This window comes from Loxodonta africana, chromosome 5 (assembly GCF_030014295.1).
Source record: "Loxodonta africana isolate mLoxAfr1 chromosome 5, mLoxAfr1.hap2, whole genome shotgun sequence".
NCBI classification, from domain to species: Eukaryota; Metazoa; Chordata; class Mammalia; order Proboscidea; family Elephantidae; genus Loxodonta; species Loxodonta africana.
The window spans coordinates 50712898-50731373 of record NC_087346.1 but is presented as its reverse complement, the minus strand read 5'-3'; the positions used below and the strand labels follow the sequence as shown (position 1 = coordinate 50731373).

Sequence of the window (18476 nt, the reverse complement as noted above, 5' to 3'; positions counted from 1 at the left end):
ATTTAGTACCTTAAATAAATATAAACAAGATTACAGTTACAAGTTTAATTAGAGAAAATTAATTTCCATCCAAATAAACATAATAGAGTTCAATAATACTTATGCTGCTACTATAAAATCTTTTCATTTAGCTACAGTGTTTCCTCTTGGTTATTGTTTTGCTGTTAGGTGCCATCTAGTTGGTTCTGACTCATAGCAACCCTATGTACAACATAACAAAACCCTGCCTGGTCAGGCACCATCCTCACAATTGTTGCTGTGCTTGAGCCCATCGGTGCAGCCACTGTGTCAATCCATCTCGTTGAGGGTCTTCCTCTCATTTGCAGACCCCGTACTTGGCCAAGCATGAAGTCCTTCAGGTCCCTCCTGATAACATGTCCAAAGTATAAGAGACCAAGTCTTGCCATCCTTCCTTCTAAGGAGCATTCTGGCTGTACTTCTTCTAAGACAAATTTGTTGAATATTGGTATATTCAATATTCTTTGCCAACATTATAATTCAAAGGTATCACTTCTTTGGTCTTCCATATTCACTGTCTAGTTTTCACATGCATATGAGACAAATGAAAATACCATGGCTTGGGTCAGGTGTACCGTAGTTCTCAAAGTGACATCTTTGCTTTTCAACACTTTAAAGAGGTCTTTTGCAGCAGATCTGCCCAGTGAAATAAGTCCTTAGATTTCTTGACTGCTGTTTCCATGGGTGCTTACTGTTGATCTAAGTAAAATGAAATCCTTGACAACTTCAATCTTTTCTGTTTATCATGATGTTGCTTATTGGTCCAGTTTTTTGCTTTATGTTTAGGTGTAATCCATACTGAAGGCTGTGGTCTTCAATCTTCATCAGTTAAGTGCTCTTTGGTTTCAGCAAGCAACTCTATGTCATCTGCATATTGCAGGTTGCAGGTTGTCAATGAATCTTCTCCAATCCTGATGCCCCACTTCGACCCACTCCTCTTCATATAGTCCAGGTTCTCAAATTATTTGATCAGCATACAAACTAAAAAGGTACAGAGGAAGGATACAACCCTGACACATGCATTTCCTGATTTTAAAACAAGCACTATCCCTTTGTTCTGTTCAAATGACTGAAACTTGGACTATGTACAGGTTCTGTACAAGCACAATTAAGTGTTCTGGAATTACCATTCTTCACAATGTTATCCATAAACTGTTATAATCCACACAGTTGAATGCTTTTGCATAGTCAATAAAACACAGGTAAACATCTTTCTGGTATTCTCTGCTTTCAGTCAAGATCCATGGCATCAGCAATGATATCCCTGGTTCCACATCTTGTTCTGAATCTGGCTTGAATTTCTGGCAGTTCCCTGTGGATGTACTGCTGCAACCACATTTGAATTATCTTCAGCAAAATTTTACCTGTACGTGATATTAATGATATTGTTTAATAATTTCTGCATTCTTTTGGATCACTTTCTTTGGAATGGGCAAAATATGGCCCCTTGTTCACTTGGTAGCCTAATTCAAATAATTATTTCTGTCTTATAAGTAATAAAGAGGCGAGGCCAAGATGGCGGAGTAGTCAGACATTTCTGATGATCCCTCTTACAATGAAGACCCGAAAAAACAAGTGAAACGAATATATATATGACAAGCTAGGAGCCCTGAACATCAAAAGCAAAGTTAGGAAATCGGACTGAGTGGCATAGGGAGGGAGTGATGGTTCCGAAGCAGCGAGGAGTTGCCAGATCTGACTCGGCAAGAACCAGTGCCCCTCAGGCACAATCCCCTGAAGTGACCATGGCGGGGCTGGCGGTAGCATTTGGGACGTGGTTTCCTCAGGGAGATACAGCAAGCCGCACAGTCTACTCACACCTCCGGAACCAGGGAAAAACAGCACTCTCGACAAAAGCTAAGTACTTGTGTTTATTTTACCATGCCCACAACCCCCAAGCTGGCTTCAGTGGCTGTTGATTTCCCGCTATGGCTGCTAACCAAAGGGTCGGCAGTTCAAATCCACCAGGCACTGCTTGGAAACTCCGTGGGGCAGTTTTACTCTGTCCTATAGGGTCACTACAAGTCAGACCTGACTCGACGGCAATGCGTTTTTGTTTTTTTTTTTTGACATAGCTCCCGCTGTGCACCTTGAGCCATTCTCCCAGCCTTGGAAACAAATAAATTCACAATTGGGGGAAAAGATAATCTGCCAGCTCCACTAAGCGGGGGAGCTCAGGACAGAAGTGGCTCATGTCCAACACAAACGGTCCACAGACTTTGAATACCTTTCGCCCCTGTATGGACCTCTGTGGGCCCATTTCAGGAGAATAGGAGCTTGTTGGCACTCTGCAACTGTTTCAGCTGTGCAGTGGAGAGGTGGGTTTTTGATGTTTGACACCGCTTTGCCTATTAAACAAGGACCTCACCTATCCACATCAGGGACTTAAGGACTGGTGGCTCTGCACATGACACCTAGCCACCCACAGCAGAGGTACAAGGATAAGTGGTACCTCCAAGTCCTTAAAACAAAAGCACTGGGTTCCCATAATCCAGATGCAGAACCCACCCAACTGTGCGTTCTAGGGAACAAGGGCGTGCTTTCCTCACAGACACTTGAGGGATGGTTGTTAGCCCCCCGCCTTGTTCACAGTGTGACACCCCTGCTGCAACCAGATATCTGTACCTACACCAATCACCCCTGCTCCTCTAAGACTATAGGACAGAGCCTGTACCACACACTTGATGACCAATTACCTGCACATCTGAGCTGAATCCATATGAGAAAAGTGAATGGATTCCTAGGCTAATATACCTGGTAACAGCTCTAGCCATCTGGTGACAGGATGTGAGAGCTTCAAAGTCACAAATAATCAAGCTAGCTCACTCAAGTAGCCTATTTGGGCATATCAACACAAAACAAAGCAAGAAACTAGGATACAGAAAGCAAACATTAAATAAACCAACACAATAACTTATAGTTTGCTCAGAGAAACAGTCGCACCACATAAAGAAACAGACCATGATCATGTCAACAAACTCTCAAAACAAAGATTGAAGGAATCTTCCAGATGAAAATGATTTCCTGGAAATACCAGATGCAGAATACAAAAGATTAATATACAGAACTCTTCAAGACATCAGGAATGAGATCAGGCAAAATGCAGAACAAGCCAGGGAACACACACATAAAGCAGCTGAAAACATTAAAAAGGTTATTCAAGAACATACTGAAAAATTTAATAAGCTGCAAGAATCCAGAGAGAGACAGCAGTAGGAAATTCGGAAGATTGACAATAAAATTACAGAATAAGACAACCTAATACAAAGTCAGAGGAGCAGAACTGAGGAAGTGGAAGGCAGAATTAGTGACACTGGAAATAAAACACTTGGCACCAATGTATGTGAAGAAAAATCAGACAATTTTAAAAAAGGAAGAATCATGTGGGCCTTTATCAAGAGAAATAACCTATGAGCGATTGCCGTACCAGAACAGGGAGGGATATCAGAAAATACAGAGAGAATTGTTGAAGGTTTGTTGGCAGAAAACTTCCCTGTATCATGAAAAATGGGAAGATATTTATCCAAGATGCTCATCGAACTCCATATAAGGTAGATCTCTAAAGAAAGTCACCAAGGCGTATTATAATTAAACGTGTGAAAATCAAAGCTAAAGACAGAATTTTAAGAGTGGCTAGGGATAAATGAAAAGTCACTTACAAAGGACAATCAATAAGAATAAACTCAGACTACTCAGCAGAAACCACGCAGGCAATAAGGCAATGTGATGACTTATATAAAGCACTGAAAGAAAAAAATTACCAATCAAGAATAATATATCCAGCAAAACTGTCTCTGAAATATGAAGGCGAAGTTAGGACATTTCCAGATGAACAGAAGTCTAGGGAATTTGTAAAAACCAAATGAAAACTACAAGAAATACTAAAGGGAGTATTCTGGTTAGAAAATCAGTAATATCAAATATCAACCCAAGAGGGGTTGCCGTTATGTAAAAGAAGACAACATTAAAACAATATAGAGGGACAAAGAAATGTCATTGATCTTTCATACGGAGAGGAAGTCAAGACGATATAAAGAAATAAAAGTTAGGTTTAAACTTAGAAAAATCAGAGTAAATATTAAGGTAATCAGAAAGAAGACTAACAATTCTACTCATCAAAATAGAATACAAGAATGAAACAGACTCAGCAAAAAGAAAATCAACAACAACGAATAAGAGAAAAAAGACAATAAACTACTCAGCACAAAAAATTAAGTGGGAAAAAGAAACTCAAAACACACACAAAAAAGTCATCAAAATGACACACTAATAGGTATGAGTTTTTAAAAAAAAAAAAAAACTCATACCTATTCATAATTACTCTGAATGTAAATGGACTAAATGCAGCAATAAAGAAGCAGAGAGTGACAGAATGGATTAAAAAACAATCTGTCTATATGCTGTCTACAAGAGACACACCTTAGACTTAGAGACACAATCAAACTAAAACTCAAAAGATGGAAAAAAATTTATGAAGCAAACAACAATCAAAAAGAGCAGAGGTGGCAATATTAATTTCTGACAAAACAGACTTTAAAGCTAAATCTACCACAAAGGATAAGTAAGGACAGCATATAATGATTAAAGGGTCAATACACCAGGCGGATATAACCATATTATATATTTATGCACCCAATGACAGGGCTGCAAGATACATAAAACAAAGTCTAGCAGCACGGAAAAGTGGGATACAGCTCCACAGTAATAGTAGGAGACTTCAACATACCACTTTTGGTGAAGGACAGAACAACCAGAAAGAAGCTCAATAAAGACACAGAAGATCTAAATGCCAAAATCAGTCAACTCGATCTCATAGATATATACAGAACACTCCACCCAACAGCAGCCAAGTACACTTTCTTTTCCAGCACACATGGAACATTCTCTAGAATAGACCACGTATTAGGTCATAAAGCAAGCCTTAACAGAGTCCAAAACATCAAAATATTACATAGTTTCTTCTCTGAACGTAAGGCCATAAAAGTAGAAATCAGTAACAGAAAAAGCAGGGAAAAGAAATCAAACACATAGAAATTGAATAATACCCTGCTCAAAAATGAATGCGCTGTAGAAGACAATAAGGATGGAATAAAGAAATTCATAGAATCCAATGAGAATGAAAACACTTCCTATCAGAACCTTTGGAACACAGAGAAAGCAGTGCTCAACGGTCAATTTACATTAATAAATGCACACATCCAAAAAGAAGGGCCAAAATGAAAGAATTATCCCTACAACTTGAACAAATAGAAAGTGAGCAACAAAAGAAACCCTCAGGCACTAGAAAAAAGCAAATAATAAAAATTAGAGAAGAATTAAATGAAATAGACAACAGAAAAACAATTGAAAGAGTTAACAAGATCAAAAACTGGTTCTTTGAAAAAATTAACAAAATTGATGAACCACTGGCCAAACTGAAAAAAGAAAAACAGGAGAGGAAGCAAATAACCCAAATAAGAAATGAGACTGGCAATATCACAACAAACCCAATGGAAATAAAAAGAATCATGTCAAATTACTACAAAAAATTATATTCTAATAAATCTGAAAACCTAGAAGAAATGGATAAATTTCTAGAAATTCACTACCTACCTAAACTAACACAGAGGTAAAACAACTAAATAGACCCACAACAAAAGAAGAGATTGAAAAGGTAATCAAAAAACTCCCAACAAAAGAAAGTCTTGGCCCAGAGAGTTTCACTGCAGAGTTCTACCAAGCATTCAGAGAAGAGTTCACACCACTACTACTAAAGGTACTTGAGAACATAGAAAAGGATGGAATTAAGAATCCAGACATATGTCCATCCACATATGAGCAGCTGATATTTGACAAAGGCCCAAAGTCAGTTAAATGGGGAAAAGACAGTCTCTTTAACAAATGGTGCTACCATAACTGGATATCCATCTGTAAAAAAATGAAACAAGACCCATACCTCACACCATGCACAAAAACAAATTCAAAATGGATCAAAGACCTAAATATAAAATCTAAAACGATAAAGGTCATGGAAGAAAAAATAGGGACAATGCTAGTGGCCATAATACATCACATAAACAGTTTACAAAACATCACTAAGAATGCACAAACGCCAGAAGAGAAACCAGATAACTGGGAGCTCCTAAAAATCAAACACCTATGCTCATCCAAAGACTTCGCCAAAAGAGTAAAAAGATTATGTACAGAATGGGAAAAGGTTTTAGTTATGACATTTCTGACCAGCGTCTGATCTCTAAAATCTACATGATACTGCAAAAACTCAACAACAAATAACCTAATTAAAAAATGGGCAAAAGATTATGAACAGGCACTTCATTAAAGAAGACATTCAGGTAGCTAACAGATACACGAAGAAACTCATTAGCCGTTACAGAAATGCAAATCAAAACTACAATGATTCCATCTCACTCCAACATGGCTGGCATTAATCCAAAAAACACAAAATAATAAATGTTGGAGAGGCTGTGGAGAGACTGGAACACTTATACACTGCTGCTGGGAATGTAAATTGGTACAACCACTTTGGAAATTGCTTTGGCACATCCTTAAAAAGCTAGAAATAGAACTACTATATGATCCAGCAATCCCACTCCTTGGAATATATCCTAGAGAAATAAGAGCCTTTACACAAACAGATATATGCACACCCATGTTCACTGTAGCACTGTTTATAATAGCAAAAAGATGGAAGCAACCGAGGTGCCCATCAGAGGATGAATGGATAGATAAATTATGGTATATTCGCACAACTGAATACTATGCATCAACAAAGAACAATGATGAATATGTGAAACATTTCATAACATGCAGAAATCTGGAAGGCATTATGCTGAGTGAAATTAGTCAATTGCAAAAGGACAAATATTGTATGAGAACAGTATTATAAGAACTCAAAAAATATTTTAAACAGGGAAGAAAATATTCTTCGATGGTTAGGAGAGTGGGCAGGAGGGAGGGTGACGGGTATTCACTAGATAGTGGTGAAGATAGTAGACAGGAACTATTGGAGGTGAAGAGAAAGACAGCACACAGTACAGGAGAGGTCAGCACAACTGGATTAAACCAAAAGCAAAGGAGTTTCCTGAATAAACTGAATGCTTCAAAGGCCAGCATAGCAGGGGCAGGGGTTTGGGGACAATGGTTTCAGGGGATATCTAGGTCAATTGGCATAATAAAATCTATTAAGAAAACATTCTGCATCACACTTTGGAGAGTGGCACCTGGGGTCTTAAATGCCAGCAAGCAGCCATTGAAGATGCATCAATTGTTCTCAACCCACCTGGATCAAAGGAGAATGAAGAACACTAAAGACACAAGGTAATTATGAGCCCAAGAGACAAAAAAGGGCCACATAAATCAGAAACTACATCAGCCTGAGACCAGAAGAACTAGATGGTGCCCGGCTACAGCCAATGACTGCCCTGACAGGGAACACAACAGAGAATCCCTGATAGAGCAGGAGAACAGTGGGATGCAGACCTCAATTTCTCATAAAAAGACCAGGCTTAAGGGTCTGACTGAGACTAGAAGGACCCCAGAGGTCGTGGTCCCCAGAACTTCTATTAGTCCAAGACAGGAACCACTCCCAAAGCCAACTCTTCAGAGAGAGATTAGACTGGACTATAACACAGAAAATGATACTAGTGAGGAATGAGCTTCTTGGATCAAGTAGACACATGAGACGATTTGGGCAGCTGGTGTCCGGAGGGGAGATGAGAAGGCAGAGGGGGACAGAAGCTGGCTGAATGGACACGGAAATACAAGGTGGAGAGAAGGAGTGTGCTGTCTCATTAGGAGTATAAAAAAAAAAAAAAAGCAAGGAGTATATAAATATTTGTATGAGAGATTGACTTGATTTGTAAACTTTCACTTAAAGCACAATAAATTTTTTTTTAAATTAATAAAAAGCTTACTCTATAGGTAACCTGTGACTCAAACTTTTTACTATTTCAATAGACAGAAGACCCTCCAAAAACATCCAAATTAATAATCTATAATTAACTGTGCTCATGAGAAACCTGTACATAGATCAAGAGGCAGTGTTTTGAGAATAAGGGGATACTACATGGTTGAAAGTCAGGAAAGGCATGTGTCAAGGTTGTATCCTTTCACCGTACGTATTCCATCTGTATGCTAAGGAAATAATACAAGAAGCTAGACTATGTGAAGAAGAACGTGACATCAGGATTGGAGGAAGACTCAATAACGACCTGCATTATGCAGATAACATAACCTTGCTTGCTGAAAGTGAAGAGGACTTGAAGCGCTTACTGATGAAGATCAAAGATCACAGCCTTCTGTATGGATTATACCTCAACATAAAGGAAACAAAAATCCTCACAAACGGGACAATAAGCAACACCATGATAAATGGAGAAAAGACTGACGTTGTGAAGGATTTCATTTTACTTGGATCCATAACCAACACCCATGGAAGCAGCAGTCAAGAAATCAAGAGACACACTGCACTGGAATGTCAAGACTATGTCTCATATACTTTGGACATGTTTTCAGGAGGGTTTGGTCCCTCTAGAATGACATCATGCTTGGTAAAGTAGAGAGTCAGCGAAAAAGAGGAAGACCCTCAATGAGATGGATTGATACAGTGGCTGCAACAACGGGCTCAAGCATAACAATGACTGTGTGGATGGTGCAGGACCGGGCAGTGTTTCATTCTGTTGTATGTGGGGTCACTATGAGTCAGAACTGATTCGAAGGCACCTAAGAACAACAACAACGTCGTTAACAAAATATATGCAAAAATCTCTTCAGAAGCCATGTAAAATAGTCTTCCAGGATATAGGATACTTCTCACAATTGTAATAACCAAAAAAAAAAAAAACCAAACCCATTGCTGTCGAGTCAATTCCGACTCATAACGACCCTATAGGACAGAGTAGAACTGCCCTGTAGAGTTTCCAAGGAGCACCTGGTGGATTTGAACTTCTGACCTTTTGGCTAGTAGCCCTAGCACTTAAGCAGTACACCACCAGGGTCTCCATAATTGTAATAGCACTTACCTAAGACAGCGTTATTGGATTTCCCACTTACATGCCCTGTCTTCAGGCTTATATAAAATACAGAATAGCTGTACCCTTTTTTTTATTTTTAATTAAAAATTGTTCTAGGAAAAGAGGAGGCTATAGTAAAGGTAATGACCATAACACCTTTCTCCTATCTTCACGAAAAATCATCACAGGATCGTAACACTAGAAAAAATATAGGGAAAAAATAGATCAATCTCTGAATACCCTAATTGGATATGAGAATCTCTAGCTTCATAAAATTTAATACTAAAGTAAAAAAAAAAAAAAAAAAAATACTAAAGTACCTGGAGGAAACCCACCACCGAAGAATATATTAAACAAGTCTTCTGGAGTTATATCAGCTTCACAGCCTCTGTGGAAATTAAATCTGCCATTGTTTTGGTGATTACATCCTTGTTCTTCATTGCCTGTGAGGTCATACTGTTTTCGTTTTTCTGGATTGCTTAAAACAGCATAAGCATTTCCAATCTCTGAAAAAGTAATGAATAAAAGTTGATAAGCAAAGTTTTTATATTATAAAAGAACGGCCCATATAAAAGCTATGTCATGTTAATTAGTAAAACAGTAATAATTTCTTATAAGAATATTATGCATTTCTTTCAATTTCACTTATTATTACCTCCTAGTAGAATTTTTTTTTAATATATATACTAGATGGGCAAGTATCCCTACTGCCTTGATAACAAAGTAATGTCAATTTTGTCTTTCTTAATATTGTGCTTCATCCCCTAAAATCCTGCTTCCTCCTTTGTTGAGTACCCTAATCTAGCCATTCGTCAAGGTCATTAAAAACAACAGTAAGAGTAGTATCAATCATTTATTGAGTACTTATTTTTTTTATTAACTGCCAATCTCTGTGCCCAAGACCTTATTATATTATCCATTATTACCTCCACTTTACAGATAAAAGTTACTGAAGGCAAAAAGGTTAAATTATTTGTTCAGAGTCAAATTCTTTTAAGCACAATTTCTTCTCACTACTCTATGAAACATATACCAAAAATCCTTTTTTTTTTTTTTCCCACTTACTTCAGTCCACACTAATTATTCTTTCATTCTACTCCTGAAAAATTTATTCCCTTTAAAACTATAAACTCCATTGAGAGTAGGGACTGGGTATATGTTTTAATGGCAATACCCTGAGCAACCAGCATAAAGTCTGAATTCATTGTTGAATGAATACAGATAGTCCCTAATTTTCCTGTATTATTTTGCTACTTCCTTGATAATCACTCATAAGAAACTATAGTTCCCATCTCATAGCCCCACAGCCAAGAGGCAATGATACACAGTTACCAGGATATCTCCTTAGGCAGTTTACAACAGTAGTAATGCTTTGAAACTCAAAGGAAGAACTGCCCTATCCTCATCTCACACTTCCAAATCATTAATCCTTTCAGAAGTACAGCTTGCTTCTTAAACTAGATTGTAAATTTCTTGCAATATGGGATATTTTTAAATGCTTTTTGGATTTCATGTGGTGGCTGCCATAGGTACTGTGCAAACGAAGAGATGCTCATTAGATAAGTGTATTTAGATGATTAAGTATTACACTGGAATTAATTATATGCAGATACTTTGGAACTTTTCTTCTGATCACCACACCACCACCAGTTGAGTCGGTTCCAACTCATGGAGACCCCATGTGTGTCAGAGTAGAACTGTGCTCCACAGGGTTTTCAATGCTTGATTTTTTGGAAGTACATCACCAGGCCTTTCTGGAGAGGCATCTCTGGGTGAACTAGAACCTTCAACTTTTCAGTTAGCAAGGAGTGTATTAACCATTTTGCATCACCCAGGGACTCCTTTCTTCTGATCCCATTAAAAACCCACTGCCGTTGGGTCGATTCTGACTCATGGTAACCGCCTATAGGCAACCTCAATTCTATTTTCCTTTTTCAAAAGTAATTTCTCAACATTAAGATATTTCAGAAGATATTTGTGAAATACTAGTCATATTCCAAAATTGTGTACGTAAGACTATTTTATAAACTGTGACTAGAATAATTCTCTACTCACGTACTTTGTCCTACTGCCATAATTAAGAACTTTTGTCAGTTCTTTTTTATCTAAAGAATTAAGTCTTAAATTTATTTTGATATTCAAAGTCTTACCTACCTCATTCTCACTTATTTCATCAAAAGGTACTTTCCACTTCATTTATTTTTCATTTGTTTTTAAATTTTGAGAGGGTTGTAGAGTCACATGCAGTTGTTTAAGAAATAATACAGAAGATCCCCGTACCCTTTACTCAATCTCCCTCAGGATTAACATCTTGCAAAATCATAATGCAATATCAGAACCAAGACATTGACATCCGTACATTCAAGATGCAGACTATTCCTATCACCACCACAAACATCCCTCATGTTGCCCTTTTATAACCAAAAAAAAAAAAAACCAAACCCAGCACCGTCAAGTCGATTCCGACTCATAGCAACCCTATAGAACAGAGTACAACTGCCCCATAGAGTTTCCAAGGAGCACCTGGCGGATTTGAACGGTCCAACCCTTTGGTTAGCAGCCGTAGCACTTAACCACTATGCCACCAGGGTTTCCATCCCCTTTTATAGCCATATCCAATTCTTTTTCCTTTACCCTCCTTAGCCTCTGACAACCATGAATCTATTCTCCATTTCTGTAACACTGTCATTTCAAAGATGTTATATAAACAGAATCAAACCCTTTAGGGCTGGCTTTCTTCAATCAGTGTATTTGTCTGGGTATTGTTACAGGTTGTTACCTATGCTAAAGTTCATTCCTTAATATTGCTGAGTCTTATTCCATGGTATAGATATATCACTGTTTAACCATTCATCCTTTGAAAGATACCTAGCTTGTTTCTAGTTTTGGGTTATTATGAATAAAATTGCTATACACATCCATGTATGGGCTTCTGTGTAAACATAAATTTTAATTTCTCCGGGAGTGTAATTTCATACTTTTTTTTTTTTAAAGAAACTACCACACTGTTTTATTAAAGTGGCTGTGTCATTTTACATTCCCTCAGCAATGTATGAGAAATCCAGTTTCTCTGCGTCCACACCAGTATTTGGTGTTGTCACTATTTTTAGTTTACTTACTCTGATAGGTATGTAGTGATACCTCATTTTAGTTTTACTTTGGATTTCTATAATAGCTAATGATGTTAATATTTTCATGTATTTACTTACCATCTGTATATTGTCTTCAGTGGAATGTCTTTTGCCTATGTTCTAATTAGATTTTTTTCTGGTACGTTTTGGGTATTCTTTATATCTTCCAAATGCCAGTCCTTAGTCAGATATGTATCTGTAAATATTTTCTCCCACCTTGTAGCTTGTCTTTTCATCCTCATAATAGGGTCTTTCACAGAGCAAACTTGTAATTTTAATGAAATTTATCAGCTTTTCCTTTTATGAATCATGCTTTTGGTGTTAAGTCTACAAAATCTTTGCCTAGCCCTAGGATTTGCTCCTATGATTTTTACTAAAGGTTAAAAAGTTACATTTTACATTTACATCCATGATACACTGAGTTAATTTTTGTATAAAGTGTGAGATTTAGGTCAAAGTTATATTTTTGTCTAAGAATGTCCACCTACTACAACACCACTTGTTGAAAAGGCTATCTTTCTTCCACCAAACTGCTTCTGCACTTTCATCAGAAACCAGTTGGACATGTTCATATAGGTTTTTTTCTGAGTTCTCTATTCTGTTCCATTGATCCATGTATCTATCCCTCCATCAATACCATGCAGTCTTGATTACTGTAACTGTATAGTAACTCCATTATTTTTATAAATTGTTTTAACTAACTAGAAAATAGATAAGTGGTAACTTTGGTAGAGGGTAAGATAGTACACAATACTGGGGAGGTCAGCACAACTTGACCAAGACAAAGTCATAGAAGCTTTATAGATACATCCAAACTCCCTGAGAGATCAAATTACTGAGCTGAGGGCTGGGGACCACGGTCTCAGAGGACATCTAGTTCAACTGGCATAACAAAGTTTATAAAGAAAATGTTCTACATTATACTTTGGAAAATGTTCTACATCCTACCAGCCATCTAAGATACTCTACTGGTTCCCACCCATCTAGAGCAAAGGAGAATGAAAAAAACCAAAGACATAAGGAAAAATTAGTCCAAAGGACTAATGGACCACAAGTACCACAGCCTCCATCAGACTGAGTCCAGCATAACTAGACGGTGCTCGGCTACCATCACCAACTGCTCTGACAAGGAACACAACAAAAGGTCCTGGATACAGCTGGAGAAAAATGTAGAACAAAATTCAAACTCACAAAAAAAAAAAAAAAAGACCAGACTTACTGGTCTGACAGAGGCTGGAGAAACCCCGAGAGTATAGCCCTGGACACCTTTTTAACTCAGTACTGAAGTCATTCCTGAGGTTCACTCTTCAGCCAAAGATTAGACAGGCCTATAAAACAAACAATAATACATGTAGTTCATTCGTGTACATACAAGACTAAATGGGCACACCAGCCTAGGGGCAAGGACGAGAAGGCAGGAAAGCTGGACCAATGGAAATGGAGAACCCAAGCTTGAGAAGGGGAGTGTTGACATGTCACAGGGTTGGCAACTAATATCACAAAACAATATCTGTATTAATTGTTTAATGAGAAACTAATTTGCTCTGTAAACCTTCACCTAAAGCACAACAAAAATAAAAAAATTGTTTTAGTTATTCATGTTCCTTTGCCTTTATATGGAAACCCTGGTGGCGTACTGGTTAAGTGCTACGGCTGCTAACCAAGAGGTCGGCAGTTCAAATCTGCCAGGCGCTCCTTGGAAACTCTATCAGGCAATTCTACTCTTTTTTTTTTTTTCCTATAGGGTTGCTATGAGTCGGATCGACTCGACGGCAGTGGGTTTTTTGCATTTTGCCTTTACAGATTAACTTTTAGAATAAGCTTGTTTCTATCTACAAAAAAATCTGGCTGGGTTTTTGATAGAACTTTTGTAAAACTTGTGTATCAATTTGGGGAGACTTGATATCTTTATTACGCTGAGTCTTCCAATTCATAAACATGGCATGTCTCTCCATTTATTTAGATCTTCTCTGATTTCTTTCATCAATATTGTATGGTTTTCAGCATACAAATCCTATGTAACTTCTGTTAGACTTGTATCTAAGTTTTTTTTTTTTTTTTTAGTGATCATAAATAGTAATATATTTTTAACTTTGGGATCTAAAAGTTTTTTGCTATTACAGAGAAATATAAGTGATTTATACATGTTTATCTTGTATCCTGAAACTTTATAGAACTCAGGGAAATTTCAACCTTTATTTCTTTGAGTACTTTTTCAGCTCTGCCTTCTTTTTCTTCTCTTTCTAAGACTCCAATGACAAGAATGTTATAACTTTTGTTACGGTCCCATTGGATCCTGAGTCTCTGTTTTTTTTTTTGGTCTGTTTTCTCTGTTGTTTAGATTGAGTATGTCTATTAGTCTATCTTCCAGTTCACTGATTCTTTCCTTTGTCCATTCTGCTGTTTACCCCATCCATTGATAGTTTTTTTGTTTTAGTTCTAAAATTTCACTTCAGCTCTTCTTTTTATCTTCTATTTCTTTGCTCATACTTTCTATTTTTCTGCAATTCGTTTTTTCTTTTGTTTTGAGGATAGTTGTAATTGCTTATCAAAGCACGTTGCTTTTGTGAAGCCCAACTGCAGGGATGGGATTTCCAACCCCCAACAAAGCCTCCGCTGATATCTTCCTGGCTGACAGGAACAGCAGTGCCTCATTACTGTTCCCCATGTGGTTTCACTGACATGATAGGGATCTGACTTTGCTGCCTCTGGATGGTGGTGAAAGTCCTGACTCGCCACTAGGCCTCCTCTGACACCATCCCAGCAGAGAGGGAGAGGGGCACCTTGCTACTGTTAGGTGAGAGTGGAAGTCCAGGGTCCCTACATGGTTTCAACTGACATCCTGGGGAGCCATTCTTAATGCCCAACAATAATAAAATCCCAGTTCCCTAACTGAATAGCTTTGTCATCACCCTGAAGGCACATCTGTTATAGCCTGGTGAGGGTAGCAGTCTATGCTCTCCACTCAGCCTTTGTTGGTACAGATGGCAGTGGGACCAGTCTTTTCTGTGGTGTTTGGCTGCAGTAGAGCAGTTTTTATTTAAAAGTTTTCTGTCTTGCTAGGCTGCCCCTTTCCTGGCTCTTTGGTTATGAGACCAGGCTTTCATTGAGGATTTTTGCCTGTGCCCACTGGTTTTTCCTGTTGCCTGCTCCTCCAGCATTCAGTCTGAGAAATACAAGGCAAAAAGAACACTCAAGGAACTCACTGCCACGTCATTCGTACATCCCAAGGTCCAGAGCCAGTCTGCCTACTTCTCTTTACCTTTCAGAGTCTTCCTATGTTTGTTTTACTTATTTTATATATAATGTTCAGGGTTCTCAGGAATACATAGTGGGAAGAATAGGGGAAAATATGTCTATTCCATTTTCCAGAAAATCTTCATTATTTTTAAATTGCTCACCTTGTTTTCACTTCCAAGCCTTTGCCATCCCCCCTCTTCTCTAACCATACAAATCATCTCTTGAAACTCTGAATCCTTACCTACTATATGAAGGCTTCTTCAATTATTTTGATCACAATGCTACTTTATCTTATTGATTTTTCATCAGACATCTTATTCAATATTTTAGTACTTAATTATAATCAGTCTTCTGGGAGATCCTGGGTAAATCACTTATCTCTCTGAGCCTCAATTTTCTCATTTGTGAAAGGAGTGTGATGGTGGTCTCCTGACAATTTCACAAGGTTTTTAATAAAAAAAAAAACAAAAACTATGAGATGCATTAAGTGTTAAGCATTGCCATTACTGTAAATGTTCTGTGTAAGACTACTCTCCTTTATGAATTATAAATTCTTTGAGGAAGACAGTATCTCATATCGTTTTTTTGTATTTCTCTACAATAACTAGCCCACATGGTGGAAACAACTTTTTTGTTCTTTGTTCTGCCCTGGTGGCACACAAAGGCAGATCACCCAATATGCAAGGCATGCACAGGCTTAAATGTGCTTATTAACTCATCAGTAGCACAAAATCTCACCTGTTTTTCACCACATCAAAGATGCAGTGAAACCCACGTGAAATTGTACACTATGCATTAGTAAGTAAACACAATTAAGCCTGTGTGTACCTTGCTTACTGTATGCTGGTATGTACTGTGCTTACTGGTTAATTCTTCCTGGTGGTGCAATATTGAAGAGCTCAGCTGCTAACTGAAAGGTTGGCGGTTTGAACCTACCCAGCTCCTCTGCAGGAGAAAGATCTGGCAGTCTGTTCTCTTAAAGATTACAGCCCAGAAAGCTCTATTGGGCAGTTCTACTCTGTCACATGAGGTTGCCATGAGTCAAAATCAACTCGATGGCACCTAACAACATACATACATATATATACCTATTTTTTATCTACCTATCTGTCTGTCTGTCTATCTATCTTACTGGTTCTGGTTTTCTATAGGACCCTAAGACACATACAGACAAAAATACTTCTTCTATCTAATACCCTAAACCAATTTCCTCTTCTTTTTGTATTCTTGGAGAAAATGAAAAGCAAGTGGTTTCCATCTTTGGTAAAAAGTGTTTCATTAATTACAGAATAATCAATACATACTTCAGCTTTTATGTAAAAGACAAAACTATATAAACAGGTTACAGATAAACAGCTTGGTATTCCAAAAATGGAAGTTAAGATTGATTGGTTAGAAATAATAAGATAATTCAAAGGTGAAGGAAAATATCCTGTGTATTGAATGAAAGAAACCTACCACTAGCTGTAATAGCTTCTAATTAACTACCTTTACTCATTAAGCATCCATGGATTACAAATTGGGTTTTCTATGTAGTTGCCACTCAATGAAAAATTGGGCTCATCAACCAACTCCCTATTCTGAACCTCTTTGGGATTAATAAATTAGCATTCTGATTTACAGATAACCTCCTGTGTATTGAATAATGTGAGCCTCTCCTCTACAGAGAACCACTTCCAGGCATGCTGATAAATATTAAGTTTTGAGATTTGCAAAGCAGAGTATCAAACTCTGAAATGTACCATACCAAAGTATAACTACCTTGTAAAACTCCTTCTGAGTGTCTAGCTGGCTTCCTGGGATTACATACTGCTCACCTCTTCAAAATGCAACACAGGCTGTAGAAATATAGGTACATACATTAATGCACCAATAATGCTAACAGGAGTCCAACACAGAAGTGGGAGAAAGAAGTGATTTAATGTTAATAATGAAGGATTAATACTGAAATCAGAAACCCTGGTGGCATAGTGGTTAAGTGCTACGGCTGCTAACCAAAGGGCCGGCAGTTCGAATCTACCAGGCGCTCCTTGGAAACTCCATGGGGCAGTTCTACTCTCTCCTACAGGGTCGCTATGAGTTGGAATCGACTTGATGGCACTGGGTTTTTGAATACTGAAATCACCTAGCCGATTACAAACATGTAAATGACTCACTGCCAAAATATTTTTAAACATTTTAAAAACATCAAAAATTTTAAATTAAATGCTTTTAGTTCAAAAGTGATTTTTTTTTTTTTTTTTTTAACACTGGGAGAAACATAGGCTAAGAAATTTCCTGTTTAAAGATTTCAATTACTTTGTGTAGTAACTCTGTGACTGCATGTATGAAAAGCATTTTGTATTTATGGAAGTTTAAAACTCTTTGTAGAACTCGGGCTCCAGAAATGAAACAAATTAAATATTTATTCTATCTGAATAATTTCATCAGAAATTTTCCAACTTTAGAAATTAACCTAAGTGCTGTCAGTTGTGTTATTTTTGTTTAATAATGGAAGGCATGTATTTGTAGGTACACAAGATAATGGCACTTTTTCTATACACACTCTTGAGTCACTGAACTGGCAGAAATGTGATCTGCAAATTGTGTTTTTGAATGAAGAGACTTTCCCTGTACTTTCAACATGCAACTTTTAATTTAAGAAAACAGGAATTGACGAAGGCCCTCACTGTCACAGCAGTATTTTACTGTCACCAGCAACGCTCTGGTAGCTGCTTTTCTTGAAGTATATTAGTAATTCTCAAATGTATTTTCCTTGGCAATGTCCTTCAAGAAATAAATCCGTTTTAAAACAATTTAACAGTATTTTTATGAAAGACCAATACAGTCAGCTTTTTGGAACATTTTAAAAATGAGTATCCCCTTTCTGTTTTTTGAAGGCCTTCTGCTTTAAGTATTATATGTTGACTCTATGAATGCTAAATTTACAAGAATGAACAATCACAAATTTAAACATTTTACTATGAATTGGAAGTTACGAATAAATTGTAACAAGATATGGAATTACAAAATCAATTCTCTGCCATTTATTTACTAAAGTGGCAAAAAATTGAAAGAATACTGAGAAAAAAGGAAA

The 18476-nt window shown here is 37.4% G+C and overlaps 1 protein-coding gene across 6 annotated transcripts in view; it reads right to left on the bottom strand.

The window, feature by feature from the left end:
* The window catches only part of DNAJB14 (DnaJ heat shock protein family (Hsp40) member B14), a 70956-nt gene that overhangs the window by 25068 nt on the left and 27412 nt on the right, over positions 1 to 18476 (bottom strand). For 3 of the 6 annotated variants that reach the window (XM_064285509.1, XM_064285511.1, XM_064285510.1), the window contains one exon: positions 9350 to 9535. In XM_064285509.1, coding sequence (XP_064141579.1) covers positions 9350 to 9535 — 186 coding nt within the window. Of the gene's footprint in view, positions 1 to 9349; positions 9536 to 13379; positions 13489 to 17161; positions 17239 to 18476 lie in introns of those variants that run through there. The other 3 variants (XR_010322047.1, XR_010322046.1, XM_064285512.1) reach the window with 3 other exon arrangements.